Source organism: Globicephala melas, chromosome 11, assembly GCF_963455315.2.
Source record: "Globicephala melas chromosome 11, mGloMel1.2, whole genome shotgun sequence".
Lineage (NCBI taxonomy): Eukaryota > Metazoa > Chordata > Mammalia > Artiodactyla > Delphinidae > Globicephala > Globicephala melas.
In genome coordinates this window covers 92,070,362-92,086,654 of record NC_083324.2, presented here as the reverse complement: position 1 = coordinate 92,086,654, position 16,293 = coordinate 92,070,362, and the positions used below count along the sequence as shown (strand labels likewise).

General features: G+C 43.3%; 1 protein-coding gene across 3 annotated transcripts in view; it reads left to right on the top strand.

Annotated features, from left to right (window-relative positions):
- The first annotated feature begins 2,562 nt into the window (after window positions 1-2,562).
- CD83 (CD83 molecule) overlaps window positions 2,563-16,293 on the top strand; it is a 29,265-nt gene continuing 15,534 nt past the window's right edge. For 2 of the 3 annotated variants that reach the window (XM_030881386.3, XM_030881385.2), the window contains exons 1-2: window positions 13,776-13,959; window positions 14,052-14,167. In XM_030881386.3, the coding sequence (XP_030737246.1) occupies window positions 13,923-13,959; window positions 14,052-14,167 (153 nt within the window). In that variant the 5' untranslated portion in view covers window positions 13,776-13,922. Of the gene's footprint in view, window positions 2,588-6,958; window positions 7,047-13,321; window positions 13,428-13,775; window positions 13,960-14,051; window positions 14,168-16,293 lie in introns of those variants that run through there. The other variant, XM_070046776.1, reaches the window with a different exon arrangement.

Below are 16,293 nucleotides of genomic sequence, written 5' to 3'. Positions count from 1 at the left end.
GAGGGAAAAATAGATAATGTGAGAAGTTAACCTTTAGGGGAGCAGGAATAATGAATGGACTTGGATGGATGGGTCCATGGGTGAGGTGACAAATGGGACATGTGGAATGTCAGACCTGGGTCTTTGTTGAGAATGAAAGATTATGGTCCAGGACCAGTTAAGATGTTAGAAATAAGATTCAGATGTAGGTTATTTTCAGTCATGTATAGTAATTGGTAAGTTGGCGTAAATGTAGAAGAAAAGTACATGCTGGACTTGGAGCCCACTGGCTTGTGCTCACGAGGACTGGAGAGAACAGGTGAGAAAAACCCCATCTCTGTTTCCTAGCTGTGTCTCAGGAGGTCCTGTGTGGAGGAGGGGCCAGGTCCTATCAGCTCTTACTCTCAGGCTGTAATTTGCCAATGGGATTGGGTTCCAAGATTGACAGATGGGGCCTGAATTGGGGTAGGAGAGGGGGAGGGGGTAGGGTGGGGAAGTTCCAGACACCTCCACCCTCACCCATTCCTGCGGCTTCCTTTGTTCAGAAAGAAGCGGTGCTTGGGGGTTCCCAGCCCTGAACTTCCATCCAAAAGAGGCACCTCAATCCTGGAGAAACACACAGACATGCGCACATATACCCACTCCCACTTAGGCATATCCTCAAATCCACAAACCCCAAATTGTAATTTTTCTCACTCAGTTGCCAGCAGCAGCTGTGGAGCCTCATCACCCAGAGAACATGAACCCCAAATGCGAAAGTTTGTTAAGACACGCAGATCAGTGGAGATGCTCTTTGACAAATAAAGGCTCTCCAAATCCCACAGCTCTCACAGCTTTTAGAGGGTTATGTTTCTGTCTACAACACCCAGCTCCAGGCTCACGACTATGGAAGCTCAGGGAACAAGTCTGAAGGCCCCGGATGGGAATCTGTGCTCAGCTTGGGGGTCTTGGTCTTGCCTGACTCCCACCCAGATGCCCAGAGTCCTCAGGTCAAGAGTCTGGCCTTGTTTCCCAGCTCGACTTCCCTGTCCAAAACCCGGGCAAACATTGTCACATCCCCTGATGCCGATCATCTACCTTCCTGACCCACCAACCCTGAACACACACACACACACACACACACACACACACACACACACACACACACACACACACACACACACACTGTCTGCCTCTTCCAATTTGGACCAACTTACTACACTTCAGATGCCACTGAGATGTTGGCTTCTGCTCCCCAAACATCTCACCCCTCTTTTTCCTGGTTGGCAAACTCCCTTTTTTAGGTATACTTTTTGGACTCAAGTCCCCACTCAAGCCTGCCTTTTGAATAGTAGACAGTTGACTGTGCTCTCATGTTTAACCCTTTCGGTAAGGTCTATTCTGTTAGCTGGGAGACATGTGAAAGTTAGCCTTTAACTCAGTGACGTCATGGTATTTTGCTCTCGTGTAAGCTACTGTGTATGTGTTTTTCAGGAACTTTCTTCAGCTTGTTTGCCTCTCTGTTATGTGAGTGACCACAAGCAAATTTGAATCCTCTCTTCCCTTTCGGCTTGATGCTCACTTGTGTGGCCTAGAGGGTATTTGTGGAATAAGTTTGGTAGGGCACCAAAGTGTGGGGTCACTGGGCTCTTCTTGGCAGAACAACAGAGTGGGCACAGATTCTGAAGCCCCAGCCAGGGTCTGTGGAACAGAGCATTCAAAATCTGCAAAGTCCAAGACACATGATTAATTAACACTGGTCTCTTGGGTCAGGCCTATCTGGGCCTCAATTCCCTGAGGTAGAGAAATAGAAATCTGAGTATCACCCATCGGAATTATCATAAGGATTAAGCAGTGTGATGTGCGTGTGTGGTGAGTACCGCTCAGTAAGTGTTACTTTCTTTTCTCCTTCTGGTCCTAGTGGAATGTGCTTTCCGTGGCACTGTTGATATCGGTTCTAGAAAATGAAACCCTTAAAGAAGCTCAGATGCTTTTGTGCAGGAAGCACCATTGCTGCATTTACCATGAGAGATGGACGCTCTGCCATCTCGGCTCTTCCTCCGGCAGCTGCTCACAGACCTGTTCGGGTTGGGGAGACTTTTCCTGGCCTTCCTCAAAACCATCATTTGTGCAGCATCCCCAGGGCTACGAACAGCAAGGAAATGAGGGAAAGCAAGCAACATCTGGTGTTAAACAAATACCATCCTCTTACAAATGACTCATCTCTGGGATAATGATTCTTGCGTATGTATAGCTGAGGGATGTCAACCCCAGGACCCGATACTAGAGAATAAACACCTGAAAGGCAGTCCTAGGACTTCCTGACAGCTCTACTGTGTCTCCAGCTGAATTCCATTTTGGAAAACAGAGAAGGTGCTCATGTTCGTAGCTTTCAGTCACACCAGACAGAAAGCTCACCTCCTGTTCTCTGTTCTGAAGAGCAGAATCCTGCAAACATACAGCATGATAGTAGGTCAGTGTTTGGGGTGGTGCCCGGAGGAGGGTGAGCTTGTGAGCATCTCCTGTCTTTCTCCCTCGCCCAAGGCCAAGACCATGTCTGTTTGTGCTGCTGTTGGTGCATTTGGGAGTCCCTGAGACGATCTCAAGCATCATCCAGAGAGTTATACATGTAAGTGGCTAAGACAGATGTTTTCCACTTTGCTTGGTTATTATGGGTGTTATACCCCAAAGAAGAAAAATGTGAATGAATCATTTTGTGACACTTAAATGACTCCTTAATAAGCTGTGATGGGAATGGCCTGCAGCCAAGTGGTGATGGAGAACTTTGTCCTTGGCAACCACTTGCTCAATCTTCTCTCCTCTTAGCATGATTTTTTTCTCTCTCAACTGAAATCCATCATCTAGCTTCATGTGAGGCAACCAGTCACCTGGCACTGACCCAGGCCATCAAGGATCCTCTCTGTAAGGTCCCAGACAAGACTGCTACCACCAAATGTTGTATCCTATGACATAAATGACAGCCATGGATGTGTTTGTTTTGTCCTGCATAGTGTTTTGAACAAAAATCAATGGTTTGCAACATTCAAGAGATTTCATATAAATAGCTAAATTCTCAGCTTCTCTGCAGAAAAATCCCAGAAAGATTTGACAATGCTGGGTTAACATTTTCACATTAGCAACTGTTGGCTGGAGCTGAGTAGTGGCTGCTCCTTTTAGGTGGGCTGTTGCTGTTCAGTTTGCCATGGACCTCACTACTCCCTATTGCCTCCATTCTCACATAGGTCAAATTTAGTGTCAGGCAACTGGCTCTTTTTATGCATTCATGTTACCTTCATGGCCCTGTAGGTACCCGTTTGCAGTCTCTGCTTTAGACCTTCCAAGCCTCCAGTGATGGCAACCATGTAATCAGAAGATTGGAACTTTCAGTCCCATCTACCTTCCCCACTCCCCTAATCTCCAGGAAGGGGAGAGGGGCTGGAAATCGAATTCAATCACCAATGGCCAATGATTTAATTAATCATGCTTATGTGATGAAGCCTCCATAAAAAAACAAATGGAACCCTGAATAGCCAAAGCAATTCTGAGAAAGAAGAACAAAGCTAGAGGCATCACCTCCATGGTTTCAAACTGTATTAAAAGCTATGGTAATCAAAACAGTAAGGCATTGGCATAAAAACAGATACATAATTAGCAGAACTGAGAGCTCAGAAATACACCATCAATTATGACAAAGGAGTCAAAAATATAGTGAAGAAAGGACAGTCTCCTTAATAAATGGTGTTGGGAAAACTGGATAGCCACATGCAAAAGAATGAAAATGCACCCCTATCTTACACCATACACAAAAATCAATTCAAAATGGACTAAAGACTTGAATGTAAGAACTGAGACCATAAAAATCCTAGAAGAAAGCATACATGCTCAGCTCTTTGGCATTGGTCTCTCTGATGATTTTTTTGTATTTGACACCAAAAGCAGAGGTGACAAAAGCAAAAATAAACAAGTGGGACTACATAAAACTAAAAAGCATCCGCACAGAGAAGGAAACTGTCAAAAAAATGAAAAGGCAACCTACTAAATGAGAGAAAGTATTTGCAAATCATATATCTGATAAGGGGTAAATACCCAAAATACATAAAGAACTCTTACGACTCAATAGCAAAATAAAAAGTTCAATTAAAAAATGGGCAGGGCTTCCCTGGTGGCGCAGTGGTTGAGAGTCCGCCTGCCGATGCAGGGGACACAGGTTCTTGCCCCGGTCTGGGAAGATCCCACATGCTGTGGAGCAGCTGGGCCCGTGAGCCGTGGCTGCTGAGCCTGTGCGTCCGGAGCCTGTGCTCCGCAGTGGGAGAGGCCACAGCAGTGAGAGGCCCGTGTACCGCAAAAAGAAAAAAAAAAAAAATTGGGCAGAGGATCTGAATAAATATTTTTCCAGAGAAGACATACAGATGGCCAACTGGTACACGAAAAGGTGCTCAGCGTCACTAATCATCAGGAAAATGTGAATCAAAACCACAATGAGATATCGCCTCACACCTGTTAAAATGGCTATTATCAAAAAGGCAAGAAATAACAAAAGTTGGCGAGGATGTGGAGAAAAGGGAGCCTCTGTGCACTGCTGGTGGGAATGTAAATTGGTGCAGCCACTATGGAAAACAGTATGGAGTTTCCGCAAAACAAAACAAAACCTAGAACTACCATGTGATTCAACAATTTCACTTGTGGATGTTCATCCAGAGAAAAGGAAACACTAACTTGAAAAGATATGTGCACCCCCGTGTTTATTGTGACATTATTTACAATAGCCAAGACATGGCATCAACCTAAATGACCATCAATGTATGAATGGATTTTAAAAAGTGAGATATATATATATATATATATATATATATATATATATATATACTGGAATATTATTCAACCATAAAAAAGAAGGAAACCTTATTATGACAACATGGATGGACCTTGTTGGTATTATGCTAAGTGAAATAAGTCAGACAGGGAAAGACAAACACCATATGAGCTCACTCATATGTGGCATCTAAAAAACAAAAAACTTGTGGATACGGAGAACAGGTTAGTGGTTGCCAGAGGCAGGGAGTGAGGGGTAAACAAAATGGGTGGAGGTGGTCAAAAGGTACCTATTTCCAATTATAACGTAAATAAGTCATGGGGCTGTAATGTACAGCATGGGGACTATAGTTAATTACACCATATTGCATATTTGAAAGTTACTAAGAGATTAGATCTCATAAGGACTCATCACAAGAAAAAAAATTTTTGTAATTATATATGGTGATAGATGTTAACTGGACTTATTATGGTGATCATTTTGCAACATATACATTATATAACATTTATACTGCAATTTTTTAAAAAGATACAACTCTAAATTCTAGTGGAGGAAACAAAATATAAAAAGCAAACTAATATGTGAGATAATTTCAGATCATGAGAAGTACTATGGAGAAAAATAAAATGGGGTAAAGGAGGTGGCAGAGGTTTACTCTTTTATACGAAGTAGTTAAAAGAGACTGTTCTGGAAAGGTGATGTCTGAACAGACTTGAATCAAATGAGGGAGGAAGCCAGGCCGTGATTCGGCAAGAAGGTTCTAGAAGGACAGAGAGCAAGTCCAAAGACACAGGAAGGCGCATGTGAACAGGTCACTTCAGCGTAGATGTTACTGTAACACAAGGAATTCATCGGATGGCAGGTCTTCTTCACATGGCCTTGGAGGAGTCTGGTGCCTGGAGGAACCTGGTGTGGGAGAAGGCTTTCCTCCAAAGCACCTCAAATCAAGTCTGAGGCCAATTTCTCTGTGTTTTGTTTTTCTGCAACTTGTACCTGTTGTGAATGGCATCTCTAAATACTTCTAGTTTCTTAGAGGAGAAAAGCAAGCCAGCCAGAAAAATACGGAAGCAAGAGGTCTTTCTATTTATTTTGTTCATTAAGTGAACAGATGAGCACATCACTGGAAAGTACAGGGTGACTAAGAAGTAGTCCAAAGGGAAAAACCTAATGGGGGAATTTTATTTAAAAACATAATTTACATATCCACACTTTGGGTTTCCCTCTCAGCCTCTCTTTGGTTCTCAAAGCCCCTGGGAGAAGCTGGAGTGGTGGAGTGGGTATCTGAAGGTCCCATCAGCTTGAGGGCAGGGCTGTGGGAGTGAGGCCCCATGACCCCATGGCCAGCTGATAAGAGCTCTCCACACAGGGCTGTTTGTAGACCACGAGGTGCTTGGCCACAAACCTTGACCCTTGACTGGGCTCAACTGTGGTAGATTCGTTGGAAGGATTAGTTCAAGAGCATTTTTTTCGTTCAGAAACCCTTCTCTTGAAAGGAGGGCTTCAGAAGGCACCCTTGGGGCAAAGGGGAAACCCACCCTTTTCTTTTTATAGGACTTCCTCATCCATCAGGTCAGTCAGCACAAGAGGCGAGAGTCTGGGTAGAGAGAAGGGTGCCCGGAGCAGTAACCATGGATTCTGCCCCCTGTCAACTAGCAGTCACCAGATGAGCTATTCCTAGTCAATCACAAACATCTTTTGCATATTTGCGGTGTGCTCAGCATTTGATAAGTGTCTGACGACTTCCAACACCAAAAATGTGTTCACTGGCCCCTCCTGTAGGACTTTCCCTCAAAGGCCATGCTTCGCTCTCATTTCCTTGCTCTCCTGATCCAATCTCCACCTTCCCTGATTCCTATCCTCACTGTACGTTCCCTCTTTGTAGAACCACCCTCAAGCTCTGTACTCCACACCCCTCGCCCCCAGCCTCAGACCTTCCCAGAGAAATTGTGTAGAATTGAGAGACAAAGCAAGGTCCACTTGAAAAAAGAGTGTCCGCCCACATAAACTTCTTCAGAACAATCTTTGCACAACGTACCTGCTGCTTAGTAAATGTTTAATAGTGAACTAAAACGTCCTCCTTTCCATGCCCATCCCCCAGAGCCCTGCCCTGGGAGGGGGGAGGTGAAGAGAACTAAGATAACGTCGTTCTTCAGCTTTCTCCTCTCCTGGCTTCCAGACTCTGCCCAGGTTCTCCAATGTCCGAATTCCAAACGTGATGACCTGCTCTACTGGCAAGACCTCTGAGAGAAATAGAATAACAAGCCACGGTCCTGGTGTAAGTAGTCGTGCGAAGGGAGGGTTTGAGGGTCCGCAGAAGTGGTGAGGGCACTGGCTATTTTTGTTTTTTTGCCCAAGGTGAATGCGTGCCTGCCGTTGGCAGTGAGAATGTTTTCTAATGATGTAGGGTTCTTCTTTTCTTCAAGTAATGGAGCAGAAACACGCGAAGGTGACAGCTACTGGTTTCAGAAAGATCATATGCACTTCTTCGTGTTCATGTTACTTTTCTCTCTCAAGTGAAATTGAAGATCGAGCCATCTGTAAACTCTGTCCTCCTGTTCAAGGAAGACCCCCACGGTAGGGCTTGGAGCTGTTCCTTCCCCTAATCACTGCCACTTCCAGTACACTCTGAGATCCTCTAATTTTTTATTGTAATGTGGCCTGTATAACCCGAGAATGCTTCATAAGGAGTGGACTTCTCAGAAATATGTTCCTACCTCAGTATGAGGGACTTTTTAGGAAGTGAGGAGGAATACATTAAGGATGAAAAATAATGTGGGAATTCTGGCGGTTAAGCGGGAGTTGCTGTGAAGTCACATTTTTAGGCTGTTAAATAACAGATTGGGGAGTTATATTTTCAGCAACATGGTTTTCTGTGTAATACAAAAAAAAAAAAAACACACCTTTTGCAAATTTCTAGAAATAATGAATAAATTCTAACCAATATCTAGCTGTACCTGCAAGAGAGTAAGGGCAATCTGGAGGGTAAAAAATGAAGAAAGAGGGCTTCCCTGGTGGTGCAGCGTTTGAGAGTCCGCCTGCTGATGCAGGGGACATGGGTTCGTGCCCCGGTCCGGGAAGATCCCACATGCCGCGGAGCAGCTGGGCCCGTGAGCCATGGCCGCTGAGCCTGCGCGTCCGGAGCCTGTGCTCCGCAACGGGAGAGGCCACAGCAGTGAGAGGCCCGCGTACCGCAAAAAAAAAAAAAAAAAAAAAATGAAGAAAGGGCTATGAGCCTGCACGAGCTGATGCTGGGACTTCTTGGTAGGGGCAGGGGTGGGGTGGGAGAGCAGAGGGGGTGCAGGTGGGGAAAAGCAGTTGTTTGGGCTTCAGAATTGGCTGGGGAATCAAGGGGCTTAGGTTTTAATAACCAGCAGGCATAGAAGAGGAAGCCTGGGCCCCAGGAGAGGAGAAAGTGGGAACTGAAGCCCACTCCCACCCCAATGTAAGGATGAACTACAAACAATTGCCCACTCACCCAGCGAGATGACAAAGAAGCTTTTTTTTAAAAAAAACAAAAGCCTACCTTTAATTTATTAATTTATAATCATAGAGGTGCCCTCACAAAGATATGGTATTTAAATTTAAATTACCAGAGTGGTCTAGGATACATCCCACTAAGAGATTAATATAAAATGCTAACCCAGGCTGCTAATACCTTTGGGGCACCTGGCTGAAACAAACATAAAATCTCTCTAGGAGGCTACACCCTCCTCCCAGACCCTCTAGGATCCCCCTATGTGAAGCCCCTATTAAAGATTAACTTACAATGAAAAAATTACAAAATACATGAAAAAAAATCGATAAAAAAGAGTTAACAAACAAAGCAAAAATCAATAGTAAAACTCCAAGAACTTCAGATAATATAATCATTGGGTAGATTATAAAAGAAACACATTTAAAATGATAAAAAGTCATCAAAGGATTAATGAAGAACACAATAAAAGAATAGGACACTTTTGGTGCAGCCACTATGGAGAACAGTATGGAGGTTCCTTCAAAAACTAAAAATAGAACTACCATATGACCTAGAAATCCCCACTTCTGGGCATGTATCCATAAAAGATGAAAACTCGAATTTGAAAAGATACATGCACCCCAATGTTCACTGCAGCACTATTTACAATAGCCAAGCCATGGAAGCAACCTATGTGTCCATCAACAGATGAATGGATAAAGAAGATGTGGTGTATATATATATATATATATACACACACACACACACACACACACAATGGAATATTACTCAGCTATAAAAAAGAATGAAAAAATGCCATTTGCAGCATCATGGAGGGACCTAGAGATTATCATTCTAAGTGAAGTAAGTCAGAGAAAGACAAATATCATATGATATTGCTTATATGTGGAATCTAAAAAAATGATACAAATGAACTTACCTACAAAACAGAAAGAGACTCACAGACATAGAAAACAAACTTATGGTTACCAAAAGGGAAAGGGGGGGAGGGATAAATTAGGAGTTTGGGATTAACAGATACACACTACTATATATAAAATAGATAAAAGACAAGGACCTACCAAAAAAAAAAAAAAAAAGTATAAGACACCTTCAAAGAAAACCAGACTGAGTTAAATAAGAAATCCAATATAACTTCAGAAATCTTTTTAAAATTATAATTTAAAACTTGATATGTTAAACTGAAGATATATATCACTGAATAAATAATAGTGACTGGAAAGACAGGTCTGAGGACTACTTGGAAGCCTGCACAGCGAAATGAAGGGAGACAACACTTGGAAGAAGGGCTTACTGACATGGAGTGTGGGTGGGAGGGTCCAACACACATCTATTAGGTGTTCTAGAGGGAAACAGCAGAGAGAATGAAGGTCAGGCAATATTCCAAGACAATAAAGGAGATTTTCCAGAACTAATGAAAGCTACGAACCTCAGCAGGTTAAATAATACGAAATTCTCTACTAGACACAGCACAGTATAACTGAAACAACACCAAGTAGAAATGCAAGATCTTAGAAGCACTTATAGATAAAAGACAAGTTGCCTACAAAATAATGAGTATCAGTTTGTCCAGAACTTTGCAACAGCAAAAACAGAACAGAATCATATAGTCAAGGTGCTAAGATAAAACAGCCATCTATTTATAACTAAATTATTATTTGAGAATATGGGCAAAATAAACATTTTCAGGCAAATAAAAATGAACAGCATTTACTACTAACAGATTTTTGCTGAAAGAATTACTCAAGAATATACTTCAGAAGAAACTGACCCTATAAAGAAGCAGTGAGATGTCTGATATTAGATAGATTTGAACAGATACTTAATACATAAAAAAGACTAATTGGGGAGTAGAAACGCAAGGTGGCGTGAAGGTATAGGTCGCAATAGTATGTAAGACGGGCAGGGGATGTGCAGAGGTCAGGCATTCAGGCATTTTGGGGAGAAGGTTGGCAACATTGATTTTTTAGACTTTATTAGATCGACTATGCTTATTAAAAGTTATGTAGAGGTAATCACTTAAGATGAGAAATTCTATGTATAACTTTTCAACCAGTAGAGAACACTATGGAATATAAAAGTGTGGTCAATATAAGATAGAAGTAAGAGAGAAAATAAAGAAGCAGAGAAAAGTCCAATTAAGTATGAAGCATGAAACAAGATGACTGAAATAAATTCAAATATAGCAGAACTCAGGAAAAAAGTAAAATTAAACTCTCAAAAGTCAGTTGTATTGGATTAGAAAAATCTAACTGCATGCTTTAAAAAGACATAGAACTTAAGGACAAAGAAATGTTGAATGTAAGAGTATAGAAAGTTACTAGCAAAATATTAACCCAAAGAAAGTGATGTGGTTATAATAAGAGTAGACAAGACTGTCTTTGAAGCAAAAAAGAAATATTCAGGGAAAAATGGTCACTAAATAAAGATTAAAAGGAACAATTCACTGGGAAGAGATAATTATAACTTGCAGGCACCTAAAACATAGCATCAAGTTATATGAGGCAAAAAATTAATAAAATTTCAGATACATGGGCAATTTCATAGTCACGGGGATTTTGGGACACATCTCTTTCATTAACTGACAGTTTAAGGTGACAAAAAGTTAGTAGGGCTATGACTTAAGTAACACAATGAGCAAGGTTGATCAGACACCCCTGTGGCAAACGGACATTCTTTCCAAGAACACATGACACATTTACTAAGAAACCACATGTTAGGTCACAAAGCATTTCTCGATAAGCAGCAAAGAATCACACAGACCACATTCTGGTCATACTCAACTGCTAGACCAATTCAAACCAGCCACGTATTTGGAATTTTGGAGGAAAAAAACCCTTTAAATAATTCACGACTATAAAACTGTCTTAATGGAGAGTCTAAGAACAAATTGTTAACATTATAAGAAAGTTCGGCAAGATTGCTGGCTATACAAAAGTAAATTTTTATTCACTGGCAACAAGCAACTAGAAAAACTTAGTTTAGAAAACTATACATGTGAAAATAGCAACCCCAGATAGAAAGGTACATAGGAATACATCTACCAAAAGGTGTAGAAAACTTTTATGTATGAAATTTTAAAAATTCCCGAAGACCTAAATAAATGGAAAGATACTCAATATTGATGGACCTGTAGAACTGATTTCTAAAGATGTTAATTTTCTGCAATTTATGAATGTCTTCCTATTAAAATTCAAGCTAGTTTTTTTTGAGGTTCACAAGTTGATTCTAATGTGTATAAGGCAGAGCAAAGAACCAAGAACGCCAGGCCAATCTAGAAGAGGTAGATCAACATATGAGGGCTCCCTCACTCCATCACCATAGTAAGACTTAACTCTAGTGTGACTAAGCAATAAGAAAGCGATATTAGCACAGGAAAGGACAGAATACAGTCCAGAAACAGGCCCCCACACACATGAAAATTTGTATATAACAGAGATGCTATTTCAAATCAGTGGGGAAATAAGGACTTTAAGCAAGCAGCATTGGAACAACTGCTTATCCACATGGAAAAAATAAGTTAGATCCCTATATCAAACCATATTTAAGTGGATTAAAGACCTACATATGAGAAAGCATGACTTTAAAAGTTTTGGAAGAAAATAAAAGAGAATGTTTTTATGATCTCAGGGTAGGAAAAGATTTCTTAACCACAACACCAGAAGCACAAACCATGAATGAAAAAAATCAATAAATTTAGCTACATGAAAATATTTTTTAAAATCCTTTTGTACATTAAAGGGATCATAAAGTGAAAAATACAAAACTGAGACTTGGAGAAGCTCTTTGGCACGCACTTTACGAAGAAAGGATTTGGCCCAGAATTTATAAACAGCTCCAGTGGAAAAGGCCAAATGATATGAGGACACCCAATGGCCTCAAAACATAAGAAATGATTTTCCTCCCTCCTAGTGATCAATGTCATGTAAATTAAACAAAGGGGAACTAACATTTCATATTCATTACATTGGCACACATGAAAAAGAATCTGGTGATGCCAAGCCCTGCTGAGGAGAGTATAAATGGGCACACACCTTTTGGAGAACAAGATGTCAATATTTAATAAAGCGGTGGGATTGCTGGGTCAGAAGACCTGAGCATCCCCAGCTCTGTGCAACATTGTTTAAAACACTGAAAAATTGAAAGAAAGCTTAAATGCAGGTATGGGATCTAGCAAGGAACAGATGTTTAATTAAGAATCTATCGCATACACATATGTTTATTTTCTGTACCTATTTTTGTATCTTTAAAAATTTCTTAATTAAAACATCAGTTTTAGTGGGGGTTATGGGGAAAGCGCACTGGCACAGAGCTAGTGTGACTGTCAATTGGTACAGCCACCTCCCAGGGCAAATGAAAATGTCATGTGATGCAATTCTTTCTAACCCCTTGAATGGACAAAGGTGGAAAAGTTCCATGACAGCTTGCGTTGCCAAGAGTGTTGGGAGAGAGGCATGTTCATGCACTGCAGGTGGGAATGTAGTTTGAGGACACCTCTGTGGAGGTTATTTTGCCAACAGTTAATAAAATCGTAAATCCCCTTTGACCTGGTACAATGTCCTCTAGGTATTTATTCTAAGAAAATACGCTATATTAGAGCAAAACTTTATCTACACAGAAGTTCATCATAACAATGACAGCGTTGTTTGTAATTTAATAATAGTAAAAGAAATAACTAATACTAACATTATCTAGACTACTAACCCTAGACTAAACATGTCCAACACTAATAGGTTCTAATTTATGGTACAACTGTAGGACGGAATATTATGTAGCCATCAAAACGATGCTCTTGATTCTTTTTAATGATGTGGAAGCTCTTGCAGAATATTAAGCTAATATGAAGTAGATTACAAAACAGCACGTGCAGTGTCTATGCACTGAAGCAAAGACACCAGAATGTTACCAGAGGTTACTTCGGGATGGTTAGAGGCAATTTTATTTTCTTCTGGATTAAAAACAATCTTTTTCATACATTTTCTGTGTGTGTGTGTGTGTGTGCGTGTGTGTGTGTGTGTGTGAGAGACCTTCGTTTTAATAGGAGATGTTCTTCTTTGTTGAAATAATTTAAACAGGCTGCATGATATGGACGGACAACGCCAGAAGGCCGGGGGCCAAGTATGACGGATTAGCCGGGTTCCTTGGGAAACCTAGTCTGATGATCACAGAACCTGGAGAAAGGCGAGTCCTTGGGTTCACTGTGATGTCACCACTGGCAGCTGGGCGATCGGGAGAGCTGCTCCTCCTCTCGGAACCTTGTTTCGCTTCCGTGCAAAAGACCTAACAGCCTCGGCTGGCCTGGTTCCCGGCTCTGTTTGGAGGGTCAGCGGGAAGGTGTCTGGCGTGCGCGCGCGGTTTGCCAAGCCGCGGGCGCGGTGCTTTCCTCGGAGATTGCTGTTGCCGCGGCTGGGCGGCGGCAGCAGCTGCAGCAGCGGCAGCAGCAGCAGCGGCAGCAGCAGCAGCGACGCGGGCTTGGGGCGCGGGGGCGGGGCCGAGCGCGGGGGCGGGGCCGGGGCAGCGGGGGCGGGCCCGGGGCGCCCCGGGTGGCGGAGGCGGGGGAGGTGCGCCGCCGCTTCCGCCGCCCGCGGGGATCCCCCGGGACTGCCGCCCGGGGCAGTCCCGGTGCGTGCGGGTACAAGAGGCAGCTCCGGGGCCCCACGCCGGCAGTCCCCAGCGATGTCGCGCGGCCTTCAGCTCCTGCTTCTGAGCTGCGGTAGGTCCCGCGGACGCCCGGCGCCCCCCGCCCGCCTCCCCGGGACACCCCCTTTTCTCGCTTGCTCACGCCGCTCTCTCTCCCTCTTGTAGCCTGCAGCCTGGTGCCCGCGGCGCGGGAGGTGAAGGTGGCCTGTTCGGAGGATGTGGACTTGCCCTGCACTGCCCCCTGGGACCCGCAGGTCCGCTACGCGGTTTTCTGGGCCAAGGTAAGCGCGGCGCGGCAGGCGAGTTAGGGTTGGGTGGTTTAATTGCAGACTGGGCAACCACCTTCCTTGGGCTGGCGACCCACTATGGCTCGGGTTCGGGGGCATCTCCCATAGCTGAACTCGGTACACGGTCTTCCCACACGCCTCTCCCATCACCGCTCCAAGCCCAGCCGCATCCAGGTACAGGCCGACTTAGATTTAGTTCCGCCGGGGACCTCAATCTTCTTGCCTCTAAAGGTGGCCCTGAGATGAATGATCCAAATAAGACGTTGTGGAGGGCAGACGTCCCTCCAATTAATTTGGATTAATTCCAGAGGCCACCTGTGGTTATGGACAGCAGGCCAGGGAGAAAGCAGCTAGTGCAGATTTGGCATTGGACGGGAGGAAGGTCTCCCGGATTTCTGATTTCTGGTGTTTTGTGACGGTGGCGCTCATACATTTGGGGAGGCGGGAAGGGGGCAACTTGAGAGGAAGGAGTGCCAGAGAGAAGTGATAGGCTTGTTTCTTAGGTGGTAGTTATCTGTCATCCCCGTTCTGGGGTACCCTTGGTCTCCTCCCTCTGGCCGTCCTGAGAGGTCCAGCAAGGAGGGTGTCTGTGATGGTGCACAGAGGCTTCCCCGCGTGTAAGAACAGTGTCACTGTCTCTACTGTAAGAGAATTGAGTCAGACTGTGGCTTTTTTAAGGTTTCCTCTGAACTGGAACCTTTGCAGATTCTAAGATTGTGGTTCCGGTGGCACTGGAAACCCAAGCAGCCACTGTTTGCTGTCACTGGTTTTTTTTTTTTTTTTTTTTTTTTTTTGCTGCCGATGCTCCCTGCCTTTAATGAGGTTACTGCCACAGTGGCACCTCTGGCTGAAGCGCCATGACTGTGATATCCCAGCCTTACTCTGCGGAGCTCACTGATTTGTCATCTTACCTTGCAGGAAATCTCTGTGCGTTTGTAGCTTTCCACAAAATGCTGGGTTTTCTTCTGCCCACCGTAAAAGATGCTGTAAGAACCTGCACAAGTATCTAGCCATTTAACAAGGCAGCATAGGACCGTTAACCTCTTTGTGTGTGTGTGTGTGTGTGTGTGTGTGTGTGTGTCTCCTAACCAGATTGTCAGTTCCCTGGGGACAGTGCTGCGCCACTGCTTTTGTGTATCCTGCACGGCACCCAGTGTTTGCCCTGCTAATTTTGAAGATGCTCAGTGAATTCAGGCAGACCCTTTATGATTATGCACAGTGGAAACGGTGCTGGGGCCTCGGGACGCTGCATTGTGTATGAAAGTAGGTTTGTTATTATTCCTACTTCATTTCCACCTTATTCACTGTGGAATCAGAGAACACAGCAATTCCAAAATTGTTCCCTTGTAAAAACAATAGTATGTAAATAAAAATATTGTAAAACCAATATTATTTGAGTACTCACCATCTGCCAAGCTCTGAGGTAAATATCTATGTACATCAGCTGTTCCAATCCTTCCAGTGGACTTAAGAGATCAATACTGTTACTGTTCCTGCTTTACAGATGAGGAAACTGAGCCTTAGGGAGTGAAATAATCTGCTCACCGTTACACAGCGGACTAATCGCTGGAGGTGGGATTTGAACCAAGCAGTCTGGCTCCACAGCCTAGGTTCTTAGAGGTCTATCTTGTTATTTCTGTTTTCTCCGTTAATTACTTAAAGAAAATGAAAGTGTCTTTGGGCTAGCCAGGCAGGGACTTGGTTATCTAAAAGGAAGGGAAAAACATGAAACCACTATCCCTTTCAGAGAGCAATTAAAAAGGGAAAACAATATTAATATCCCCAGGGGAGTAATTACAAAGTACTCATGAAACAAGTAGATGAAATTTCAGACTGTAAAGTTCAAACAGTTGTCAAGTTAAATCTTGCACGAGGTCATTTGGAATGATGCAGTAAACCAGAGTGATTAACCTTTGACTTTTCCTTGGCTGTCAGCTGATGATGTAACTCTATAATGTATGTGCTTGTTTGTTGAACACAGTTCTTGCAAGCTTTAAAGACCCTGAAGGTCTCTCAAAGCTCTGTTAAGAGAAAAAGACAATAGTCTCTTGGCATTCTCTTTTTTTCTGTTGGTCCGTGGAGTAGGGTCATTGAAAACTCATACCCTAGTTATTTTTTTT